This window comes from Callospermophilus lateralis, chromosome 3 (genome assembly GCF_048772815.1).
Source record: "Callospermophilus lateralis isolate mCalLat2 chromosome 3, mCalLat2.hap1, whole genome shotgun sequence".
In the NCBI taxonomy this organism is placed as follows: Eukaryota; Metazoa; Chordata; class Mammalia; order Rodentia; family Sciuridae; genus Callospermophilus; species Callospermophilus lateralis.
In genome coordinates, this window is record NC_135307.1 from 196,696,663 (window position 1) to 196,709,202 (window position 12,540).

The 12,540-nt window shown below is 55.4% G+C and overlaps 1 protein-coding gene across 1 annotated transcript in view; it reads right to left on the bottom strand.

Moving 5' to 3' along the window:
• Taf4 (TATA-box binding protein associated factor 4) overlaps window positions 1-12,540 on the bottom strand; it is a 55,427-nt gene that overhangs the window by 12,468 nt on the left and 30,419 nt on the right. Inside the window, exons 2-3 of the mRNA XM_077109205.1 lie at window positions 2,417-2,583; window positions 977-1,096 (exon numbers count right to left, since the gene is read on the bottom strand). Of these exons, the coding sequence (XP_076965320.1) occupies window positions 977-1,096; window positions 2,417-2,583 (287 nt within the window). The remainder of the gene's footprint in view (window positions 1-976; window positions 1,097-2,416; window positions 2,584-12,540) is intronic.

Sequence of the window (12,540 nt, forward strand, 5' to 3'; positions counted from 1 at the left end):
CATCCCCCCAGATGGGGAACCCTGTTACGGCTGCACTGCTGTGCAGACCACAGGTCAGCGGGCAGGAGCTGCACCCAGCATCAACGCTGCAGGGCCCTATGACTATGGACACCCACAAACACCAGACCAGGAAAGATTCTGAGCCACATGCTCCAGGTGCTCCCACCTGAGTCCCAGAGAGTACTGCCTCCCTACTCAGGTGGCTCCCTGGCCAGGTATGTGCCTCCTTGGCCAGGTGGGCCTCCCTGGCCAGACTTTTCCCTGCCTCTGTAACAGGAGCCAGCTAGGCTGCCACACAGAGCCTCTCTACAGGTGGGGCCAGAGGCCAGTCTGTCAGGAGCACCAACACACACCACTGGACCAGCAGCAGCAGAGCACTCTCCTCTCCCACAGCCTAAACACTATTTTAAAAACAACCCACTAGGGTTGATAAACATTTCCAGAACTGTGCTGTCATCCTGGCAAAGGCCAGAGCTCACGCACATGGAGGCAGTGCAGCCTGGTAGCTGGCGCACAGCTGGAGCAGACCCTGGCCAGGAGAACAGCAGCAGGTTCAAATGCTCCCTCAGCTCACCTGCAAATGCCTCAGCAGCAGGATGAGAAGAGTGCCCATGTCCCCAGCACGAGGGCATCATGAGCACCAAGGTGCTGCAGAGGAGCCGCGCAGCGGACACACTCTCTGCAAGTACACCTGGCTGGGTCTCAGGCAACTTAGTAAGGCCGTGGATCTTAGCTTCGGCCTTGTGGGAAGCTTCTCAAGTGCTGTTAGTGTTACATTCCATGCAGCTTTAAAGAAAAATGAACCCTGATCTATTCTGAGTTAGTAGGTAGAGAACAGTCCCTTTCCTCCCAGAGAGCCTTCCTGTTTAAATTCAGCTTGGTATCCAAAATAAAAACTCACAAGGCCTGGTCATTGCAAATAAAACCCACACTGTGTCCAAGAGCCCCACAGATGTGCCGGGCTGCTGTCTCTTACCTGCACCCCAGGGGAGCGCTGCAGGGTTGCAGTGGGCTGTACCGTCGTCTGGGCCTGAGACACTTGCTTAATTATTGTAGTGGGGGTCACCTGCCGTGCAATGATAGGTGTGCCAGGAGCCTGAAAATAAGTTGTCGTGTAAAACAAGCTAATGTGAAAGTGATTCCACAGCCACCCAGTGCACACAAAAACCAATCCTTGACGCTAACTGGTGCACTCAGGTGGGTCCACAGAGGAGTCACCATGAGCAGTGACGCCTCCTGTCTACAGCTTTCTCACCAAGGCAAAAGCCTATGGTCAACAGCTCTTCTTAGATTCTCCTGAAACACCAGGAGACTCTGACCTACATAACGGGACCTCTGCACAAAAGCAACTGTAGGGAAGCCAGCTGTCTCGAGGTGCTGCTGATCCCCACCACAGGGGGTCCTTGTGGCAGCGTGGAGGGGAGGGCCAGGGTAGAGATACCTCCGGCTGCAGTGCGGTTGGAGAAGAGCTGACAGCTGTAGCAGGACAGTCAGATGGTGGCAGCAGAGCCCACCAACAAAGCCAAGCCACAAATGCTGTCCAAGAGCTTCTTGCTCAGAGACAGGACACGCTGGCCTGGAAGGTGCCACCCTGCACTATTTCAGATACTGGGGGCCTACATCCATCTGCGGCATGAACACACCCCTGTCTAGGGGACAGGGGCACACCCCGCCAGAGGAGCACGGCCGAGTCACAGAGGAAAGAGCCAGGAACGTCCTCCTTCACTTCATCTGCCAGCCTGCCAACCAGCCTGAATGTGGCCACTGCAACAGGTGGGAGCAGGTAGTGAACGGCATGTGCCCACAGACATTATGGGGATGGACAGGACATCAGGCACTGGGAAGCACACAGCCGGGAACTCGGCTTTCGGCATCAGTGCCCATCCTGCCCACAGCTCAGAGGGCAGATGTGGGGGCAGCCCTGTGAAGCCCACATGCTGCCCCACAAGAGGGGCCTGCACTTGCTCGGCCCTTGCTCTGCTCCATGACTCAATAGCTGACTGTGGCTCAGCCCTCAACAGTCCCTCGAGCTATGTGCATGCTGATGCCATCTCCACTCTGTGGAGGAGGAAACCAAGGCACCAAAAGGTGAACTGCAAGAGGCAAGGAATAAGGGCCAAGGACCAGTCTGGCAGATGACCCCAAGTATCCCACTCTAACCCCACTCAGTCAGCTGTGCTGAGCTCAGTTTGCAGGAGTGGGTTTTTCTGAGCCAGCACAGTCCTGGGCTAGGAAGAAGGTGGTACCAACCCAGGCCTCACCTGATGGTGGGTCAGAAGGCATCCACACGTTTTGGTGCCCACTGGCACAGAACACCTGACCTGTGGCACGGCCTCCTCAGCATGCATGGTGGCATGGAGCAGGGCAGGGGCAGGCTGAGCCTGGGACAGCCACTCAGCAGGCCTCGTGTACTCACCTGTACGGTGGAGATCTGGACGGGAGGGGCACTTGTGGGGGCCGCAGGGCGGGGTGCCATGGTGCTCTGAGGCTGGGCTTGGGCGTGGGCCTGGGCCTGCATTTGGGCCAGGGCCTGCTGAGGAATCATTAACAACTGCCCATTCTCGCTCCGCACAAGGACCATTCCTGGGGACAGAGGAGACTGCGCATCAGGAAACGCTCCTCAGCCCTGTGCAAAGGACACCCCTCACAGGGGTCTGCAAAGGAACACACATGCAGGTTCCAGCAGGGTGGAGTCAGGACAGACTGTCAGAGGTGCTAGAAGAACCTGAGAGTCTGCCTTAACAGCCAGGCGGCACAGCCACACCGTCCGCCCCAGCAGCCACCTGCTCTGCAGATGCCAAAGCCTGCACAAGCACGCACCCTCCACCGTGTGGGGTGCACCTGCCTCTGCCACTGTCCTGAGCCAGCCAGTGTCACAGCTCTGCTTCCGCCTCAAAGGAAGGGCCATCTCTGTTGGTACCTCAAGTCTACGCCCTTGGGACACTCTGCTCCATCCACCTCACAACCCACCTCTGTCTGAGGCACTTAAGTATGCCTGCTGTGCCAGGGGTCCTGCCTCCGCCAGCTGTGAGTGCCTGGCTGCACCTACAGGACACGACTACTGCTACAGTCCTGCCAAGTTTCCCCAACCTTGTGTCCTAGGACATTCGAACAAAGCAGAAGAGAGAGAGCAGGGTCCACTGCTCTGGGTAGGCACACTGCTCTGGGGAGGTGTGGGCAGTACTGTTCTTCCACAGTTGACCTGGGACATGCACAAGCCACAGGCAGGACAGGAAGAACCCCTCGCCCTTCAAGGTTCTTCAGCTAAATCTTAGGAAAGCAGCAAATCCCACCGGTCAGGTTGGGCAGTAATTATAGCCTCAAAGCAGCAACCAGTGATGTCATAAGTGCATCTGAAACGGAAACACAACCAATGTTCACATTTACTCTCCTACTACAGGTCGCCTCTGAGCTTCAGGAAAATACTGGCATCCTTGCATGGCCCAGCTGGAAAACAGGGAAGTTAGGGCAATGGACCAAGACAGAGGTGCAACCCCCGCAGGCCAGGCCTCTCCCATGGGAAACCAGAGCCCAGCCACCTCGGTGCTAGAAGAGCTTTGACACTGCGGGGTCTCTCCTGGGCTCACCTCTAGAGTCCTGACCCAAAAAGCCACACTTGATGCTATTAAGAGAGCGTCCCTCCAAACATCCCTTTGAAATAAACCATGCTGAAATCACACAAAGAAGCCTGGACCCAGCTGCTGAGACACCCACTCTAGTGCAGCCTCCACCTCAGAACTCTGGAGGAAAGGCCTGGAGCTCAGGTAGGGAGACCACGTCTCTCCATGACATCAGCACCTGAGCAGGGCGCTAAGGCCAGGTGTCCTGCCAGCTGCAAGGTCAGAGATGGTAGGAGTCACAAGGGAGAACAAAACTGTCCAACACAACAAGAGGAGCCTTGGTGAAAGCCACTTGATGCATCTACCCACCCACTGCAGACCCCCCTCCCGTCCAGCTAGGAGCTCACCAAGCACTGTGGCAAGGCAGCCAAAGAGAGTATCGCAGCAACTTCGGCTTCAGCTCCAACTTAGAATTCTTAACTGAGCAGTTAGTGAATGAGCAGAAGCCCTTTTCCTTAAAAAATTATATCCATGGAAATTCAAAGAAATATTTTAAAACACTGGTGAAATAGCAACAAAGTAAGTGGCATTTTGGATGTCGCCAACTGTCAGCCATGAGATGGGCCTACAGACACAGCCAGCACACTGCAGACAAGGCCAGCGTGCCTACAGACAGGACCAGTGTGGCCATGGTTAGGGCAAAGTTGAAGGATGAATCCAAAGTCCTGCCATGTGACTTAAAGCAAGTACCTGTGCCTGTCTCCGGCATTAAAAATATCTGTAACTGTGTCCAAATGTGTAAGCAAAGGGAAGAACGGGTCTGGAAGGCGCCATGCAGACTTTAAAGCCATAGGCCTAACAACCACAGCTGACCCCTGAGGAAGCCCCATGAGCAGACGTGCAGCTGCTTTCCAGGGCCATCTGAAGTGTCCCCAGTTACAGCACTTCACAACCACAACTGTAGGATGACAAGAAGGCAGACACAGCTGTGAAGCGGAGTGGGCGGCCAACAGCTGCATGGAGCACTGTGGCCTGGGTGTGTGGACTCAGGTTCCCACCACTGCTCTCCAACAGACATGCCTGGCACACACTCAAGACCAGAGAAACACCCTCGTCTCAGAGTGCAGCGTGGAACAGTAGCCGCCACGTCTCACCTACCAAAGCACTGGTCAGTCCTCCCCACCATTCGCCAGCCGTCTGTATCTGCAGGGCACCTCATGCATACTGTTTGGGAAGAACCAGCCACCATGCACAACTGGCCAGGTGTGGTCCTCGCCTCATTCCAAACAGGGTATCTAGGCCAGCAGGCAGGGGGCTTCATCAGAGCTCCTGGAGGACAGCCACCTGGCTCTTCAGTCAGACCTCCAATGCAGGCCCTTCCTGCACCTGTGCAAGGGACCAACAGCAAGGAGGACAGCTCTAGCAGATGGCACACAGCTCCACTCATTCAGCCCAAACCAGGGGAAGGTCGAGGCTGGAGCGATACACTCCAGGTCCACCTGAGAGACCTTCAGAGGCCACTTCAGGGCTCATGGGAAGGGGTGTGGTAGGGCTCCCAAAGATTCCAGGCTCCTGACCTTAATGTACACTCAGCCAACATGGAGAGCAAGAAATGTCACACATCTAGATGGTACCAAAAGAACAATTTGAGATTTCCTTTTTAATGAATTTAGTCTCTCTCAGTATAGAATGGAGTGTTCTTTGTAGAAATTTTGAGAAATGAGAAAAAGTACAAGGAAAACGGGCATCTCCTGGAATGGCCCCCAACCTTGGTCAATACAGCTGGACACTCCCCAGCATCCTCCCTGCATGTGGGTGAGCACAAGAACCCTCCGGGTGACCATGAGGGGACTGAGGCACTGTGGGTATCAGTCTGGTGTTCTCTCTGCTCTGCTCTGCTCTTGAGCATTTCCACATAATTAAACATTCTTCAGAAACATGACTCTCGTGGCTACAAAACGTGACACAATACAAGATCCACAACTATCCACAACTTCCTTTTTGGTGAAAACGCAAGCTAATTCCCTACTTTTCATCACCTGAACATGCAGATCTTAAACTCAGGGCAAAGCCCTCCACCAGCAGTTTCCAAGGCCACCTGTGCGGAGGCCAGGAGGGCGGGGGGAGCAACAGGCAGTGGCCTCTCTGGGATGGCCCCCCACATTTCCCCCTTGGTCCCTTCCCAGGCCTACCAACTCTTCCAGGGCCCATGCCCCTACCCACAATCACAGGTCCCAGGAAGAGGGAATGAATCCTGCCCTCCCTAAAGCACTAGACACCAGAAAAGCCCAGTGCTCTACCAACTTGACCATGTTCCTGATCCCTTTGATCAACCACACTCTTTTCCGCATTTTAAACCAAAATGTAGAGCCTCGGAAGCTGCACAACAAACCAGCAGGCATTTCCGGCCTGAGAATATCAGCTTCTATGAACAGGCTTTCACCCACCGTCCACATCACCCAAGCGCCTGGACACAAGCTCTGGATGTAGGGCCTGGAGCCCAGGGCTCCTCCTGGCCTGCCCACGACAAGGCTCTCACCACCTCACCACCAAGGCTCTTCCAAGGCAGCCACCCTACCCCAAAATGGGAGGGCAACTAGCCAGGGGAGAAGGAGCCCTGGGTTGTGGTGAAAGCAGCCAGGGAAATGGCCCAGGTCAGAGGGCAAGACTGCTCTCTCCTGCTCTGCAGGACTCCTGGCTGCCATCTCCTGACTACAAGACAGCCACAGACTGCTCTGCAGAGGTAAGCCAAGCCACAGAGGACAGGCCTTCCTAGTTCAGCCAGTGCCCCTATTGAACAGTGGGAGCAGGCACGGGGCTGGACCCTAGGGTCATGTTGGAAATGCCGAGGCTGCACTGCCACGGTACGTACCAAGAGCTCGGGGCTTCTCAGGCGACCCTCCAACAAGTGCAGACAGACATCAGTTGCCAAGCTGCAGGACCCCTCCCTGACACCCTCCGCTTTACTGGCCCAGATCCTGTGCAGCAGACCCTCTGTCAGAGCTGACCTGGCAGTGCCCTACGCCGTCCTTTACTCTGGTGGCTTTTGGTAAACACACCTTTTCATTTTAAGTTACGGAAAAAAAGGTGCCTAACCCTACAGATCCCTGAATGCAGGAACACTGAGGGGCTGGGCAGGCAGACTCCCAGCTCCATCCCCAGCCCTGGACCAGGAGCATGGCATACCCTAAATACGCTCCCCCTCTACCACCCGGCTGGCCCAAGCATGAGGGTGCCCAGGAGAAGTGGTGTGAGTACCAGCCCACCCCTATACGTCACAGCACCCCTACAGTCAACTCTGGCTACCTCAGCTGTCCCCTTACTGGCTGTCACATGGCCACCGAATTCCACTTCAATTGACACACTTCTCATCTCCAGAACTTGTATTTGCTTCACTCTCGAATCTCCCTGCACATGACAACATGCTGCTCATCCTCCAGGTTCTCTTGCCCATCTTCCATCAGCTCAATGGGGGCCGGTTCTCTGTGGGGCCCACAGCTGCACCAACAAGTGTCCTGGGATGGCTCGTGCCTAAGCATCGCCAGTGTGGATCTAGCCATGGAGGAGAGCCCCTCAGGGATTCTCAGTGGACACTTCTCCTCCCAAAGCAGGACAGGCTGGAAAACCCAGAGCCTCGGTACCCAGCCCTGGCCCACTTGGCAGTAAAACATAGGTACCAAGGGCAAAGCAGAGATCAACCCCAGCAAGGCCCCCCTACCAGGCATGGGGGCTCCCTAACCCTACGTAGTTTTCTTCGCATTCTAAAAAATTAAACTGCACACTTGAGCTGACACTCATCCAAATTGTCCACCTTTCTGGGCGAGGTAGTGTGAAGGGGGTCTGGTCTCATCTTGCTGCCAGAGTCACCTGCAAGAAAGCTCCCTCTGCTACCCGGCCCCACAAGGACCCCAGCAAGGAACCTGCCAACAGCCCCAACACAAATGCAGAGCCCAAGCAACAGAGTGACTAAGTGAGTAAGAATGGCCTCTTCCAATTTACAAAGAACACCCACGTGGCAGTCCAGACTCACACAATGGCCAGCAGGGCCAAGGTGTGCTCCCAGAAAACATGGGAAGGAGAGGGGCAGACAAAACCCCAAGATCATCCTGAGGACTCAACCGTGAGTAGACAGTCTAAGACCCTGGAATGGACTCTTGAAATCCCAGAATTAGTAGAAAAGACAGAGGTCAGCAGAGCTCTAGAAAAAGCCCTCACCAAGGCACTGTCCTGGACGGAAGCCTGCACAGCAGAAGGGCCCAGCCTGCAGGTGGGCAGGGAGCCCACCAGTGGAGCCCTAGCCAGCCACCTGGAGGAAAAGACCCAGACCCCAGCAGACTGTAGCAAGCTCCACTTCAGGCACACCTGGTCTCAAAACAAGCACCTTCTAGAAGTTAAGGCCACTAAGACACGGAAAACTTAGAAAGCAGAAGACAGGACCCAGAAAACAAGGGCCAGTCCCCAAAGGAGACAAGAGGAATCTCAGGAGAAGAAGAGAGGGACAGGTGTTGTACACACCAGGGTAAAGGACCAGCCCCACTGGAGGCCAGCCCAAGACAGGCACCACATGGGTCCTGACACCCAGAAAGCCACAGGACGCGTAGGAGCAGTGCAATCACAGACCCGCCGAAGCTCACCCATACCTCCACTCCCCAAGACCGGCGCACGACTAGCACAAGTCCAACCTGTACACATGGAAAAAGGAAGAGCCATGACCAAGAAGCAGTGTCACCCAGTGGTGGGGGCGGGTTCAGAGCTGCCATGAAGACAAGAGCCCAAGACCGCCAAGGCAATGCAGGGACTGGGCATGGCCTCCCAGGGCCCTCTAGGTCTCGGACTGTCTTGGGGGCAACCTGCCCACCCACTGACACACAAGGGGACATCCTGGTACAGTCCTAGTCCTGAAGACACAAGCATAAGAAAAAGGGCCTTGCTGGCTGCCTGTGGACTGCAAACACCCTGGGGCGAGGGCTGCAGCACACCACTGGGTTGCCATTACGCCTGCAGCCTCCAACAGGAGCACCCAAGACAGAGGGTCCCCAGCCCACGGCTCCAGATCCGCCCAGCAGGAGAAACATGGGCCCAGAGAGCACACAACAAAAGAGCCCAAGAGAGAGCAGAAATGACATCCTCTGAGGCCAACAGTGGCAGCAAGCTTAGCCTCTCCCTGTATGGACATGGAGTGCACCTAAGGCCCAGCCTTTCCCCATGAAAGGGTGGGTTCTGCTTCTCTAAGAGGTATGAGTGAGACAGAGTATAAATGGGCATCTTTCCTTTGAAACTTGCTCACCACTGAACTCATGTGGCCTCAAGAAGGACACACACCACTTGGTACCAGGTGTGGGAAAACGCTGACCCAATTCAAGCCCACGTCTGCAGCTCCCTGCGCTCAGCAGAGGCATGGTCAATCTGTGGGCCTCGACTCATCCCGGCCTGGAGGCTACCAACACCACGGCAGGGAAACAGCCTCCACACAGAAAGACAAGCTATCCTGGGTTGGCCCTGTCCAACCATGCTGTGGATGCACAGTCCTGGACCCACAGGCCAGTGCCCTCAGAACAGAGCGTGGCAAGCCAACTCTAAAGCTCATGCAGAGGTGCACAGGCCGGGGAATTTGAATAATGACCAAGAGGCAGAGTCCAAGCCAGTGGCTCTTCTCTCAAGACGCCTTAGAAAGCGGCAGCCTGGGGAGACCAATCCAACATCGACCCGGCAGCCCCCAGGCAGGTACAGGCCAGAACAGACGACGGTGGAGACAGTCTTCTTAGGCTGGACCGGCTCTGGAGCCATGGGCTGGGGACCCTCTGCCCTGTGTGCTCCTGGTGGAGGCTGCAGGCGTAATGGCAACCCAGTGGTGTCTGCTGTCCACAGGAGCCAGCAAGGCCCTTTCTCTTATGCTTGTGTCTTCAGGAATTAGAGGGACTGTACCAGGACACCATGTGCCAAATGGGTTTCAATGGACTCAAGCCTACAGGCAAAACCTAAGTCAAAAACTCCAAGGAGAAAGAAGAGAGGCAGAGCTTAGATCACCAGAAGCAGTCCATGGAGAACCAAGGGACCAGCCGGACTGCACCCAACCCAAAGACGCGGGGAGGAAAGACAAGCCAAGCCAGGACCCTGCAAGCCTCCACCTGACATGCAGGGCCTCCACCCAGAACATCCATGAAACTCTCAAGCTCTGCAGGAAATAGAAACCCACACAAAGCTGTCGCAACAGACCTCGACAAACGAACGAGGAGATGGCCAGCACCTCTAGTCATCAGGGAGACACAGATTAAATCCACAAGGCTATATGTGGCACATGGACCAAAGCGGCCCACCTCCAAAGAGTCCCTGAACAGCCTCCCCCAACAGGGGATGCAGCCTCCATCCCAGGCAGCTGCCAGGTGAAGGAAGGCAAACACACGTTCTCACAAAGTCCCCAGTTAATCACAGCAGTTTTCCGTGGGACAACCAAAAACTGGAAACCTCAAAACAGTCCAACAAGTGAAAAGCCAACTTCCAAGATATCTAAATATTATGGAAAAGTACTCAGAAATAGAAAGGGGTGAGCTATTGATATACACAACACCAAAGGAATCTCAATAATTATGCTGAATGAACATAGCAGGGGGGTGGGGGGAACAATACAAACAGCACATTCCATTTTATAAACTACACAACATGCACACTCAGCTATGGTACCAGAAAGCAGAGGGGCTGCATGTGGGCCAGAAGGAGGGGTCCCACAGAGGCAGAGGAATGCCCAGCGAGGGGCTCCTGGGTGTGTGCACAGCCTCAGTCTCACATGTTCCGACATCAAACATGCTGTTTACTGCGTGTGGACTGCACCCTTGTAAAGCTTGTAACAGATGCATGTGGCCCTTACCAAGCAAGACGCAGCCACCACCTCAGAAGTCACTCAATGCAGTTTTGGTGAATACTAACCACTCCAGTCACCTTCACATGCAAAGCCAGGCACAGGCCACAAGTTGCACCCACCCGACACTTGCCTGTGGCTCAGGAAGCTGAATGTGCAGGCAGCAGTACCAACAGTGCCCCGTTCCCAGAGCCTTGGCACGAGACACTAGCCAGTCTCCGCAAAACAGCACTGCCCTAGCTCTTCTGACAGGAAAAGAGCCCCTGGAATGCCCAGAAGGACGCGTGACCAGACTCGGGCACAGGCCACACAGAATCCTCACTGCAAGAGCCCTGCTCTGGCTCCCACTGTACACAAAGCTGCAAGGGAGAGGCCACAACCCACATTTACCTCTCTTCTCCCTCCAGAAACTTGACCTTGGCAGGAAAACAAGCCCAACAGGCTGTGTTGGGCTCCTCTCTTAAAAGAGGAGTGGGTAGAGTGCTGGTGTGGGGGTCAAAGGGCCTGGATCCCAGGCTGCACCCCACTGCTGACCCACCAGGTATAGACTCCTGCTTGAGACATGGGGGGCCAGGTTAAATGTCCATGCATCTTCCTGGCCCCAAGCTCTGGCTCTGGGCTCATCTGGGTGCTGGCAGGGAAGCTGCAAGACCCCTGCTCACTCGGGGTTGGCATCACTGAGCCCAACTTCGTGAACGGGTAAAGGCTCCTTTGCAGCAGAGCTAAGCAGCCCTGGACTTGCCCTGCAAATGCCTTTTTATCCACTGGTATACTACTGACTCAACAGGACGGCTCCCCTTAGTCTGGCAGGAGCGACGTTCACAGGAGCTCAACAACGTGGAACTGCATGCAAATCACCACCAAGCTCAAGGACCCTCGTGGCCTTCCGAATGTGGAGGGACTGACAGTCAGGTGTGAACCTGAGCATCCCCTTGCACATCTGCAATAAAGACAGGTTGAAGAACCCAGCTTTGCACCCCTGGGAACCGAACAGCACCTGCAAGTTTGAGGCAGAACCCCACACAGGACGCGAGGGCTGATGAGCCCCTGCAGGGATGATCTCCATGGGGCCTTCCAAATCTGCGTCTATGCAGGCTGTGGACAGGCCCATGAGGATGTGCTGTCACATGTCCTCCTTGTCATGGGAAGGGCAGTCTTGGGTTCCTCTTAGCTCTCTGGTGGCTCTTGAGTGACTGTGTTCTTCTAACCATCCATTCTGGACCCTCAGCCCAGCTCCCAGATGCCTCTTCCTCTCTACTCACCCTCCAGGGAACCCTGACCTCCTCATCCCCTGACTACTTCTATGGCCAGCTGAGGACCCGCTGAGGACCCGCTGACTGGCTCCCTCACCATCCGCCTTGTGCCTCTTGCCTGCTGCTGCCTGCTGCTGCACACCCAGTCGCCATGTCCCACCAGCCTCAACCTCGGCTTCCTTTGCACCAGGGGCTGCATCTTCCACACAGAACTGAGCCCGGGACAGATCCCAAAGCCCCCCTTCCCCCCACCCCCGTTGCAGCAGTGAGCCTCCCACAACCCTCCTGCCCTCCCACAGGCAACCATCAGGATGGCCACGGGGAGGGGGAGCCACTCTGGCCTCCCTCCTAGCTCAGCAGGGCACCATCTCCTGGGCAGCGGCCTCTAGGCCTGTCCTAAGTTTCTCAGGTCTGCAGAACTTAAGTGCCTGGGTGTCTCTGCCTCCCCACCTCAGTGCAAGTGCCCTGAGGACAAAGCAAACAAGTGGAAGGAGAACTCACTGAGAAGGTCAAGCATGCCCCCTGCGCCCACAGTGTAAGCACCTCCTGTCTGCCTTCACGCCCCCCCACCCACCACAAATCCTTGCCACTAAACTGTCTTATTTACCTTTCTATCTTCAATCAAGATAAAATATCTGTGGCAAGCAAATAATTCCCTGCACTGGCTCACTAAAAGGTCACTAACTCCATCTTTGCAAACATCTACATCACGTATTCACTTGACAAGTGCTTACTGCATACCATTTGCAAGCACTGAGCACACACCAGGGAGGCGGTAGACAAGACTGCCCTGTCAATAAGGAGGACACAGTGGCCAAGGACCACCTTCACTGTTGCTGGTGGGGTATCCCCTCAGAAAGTGGCACAGGTG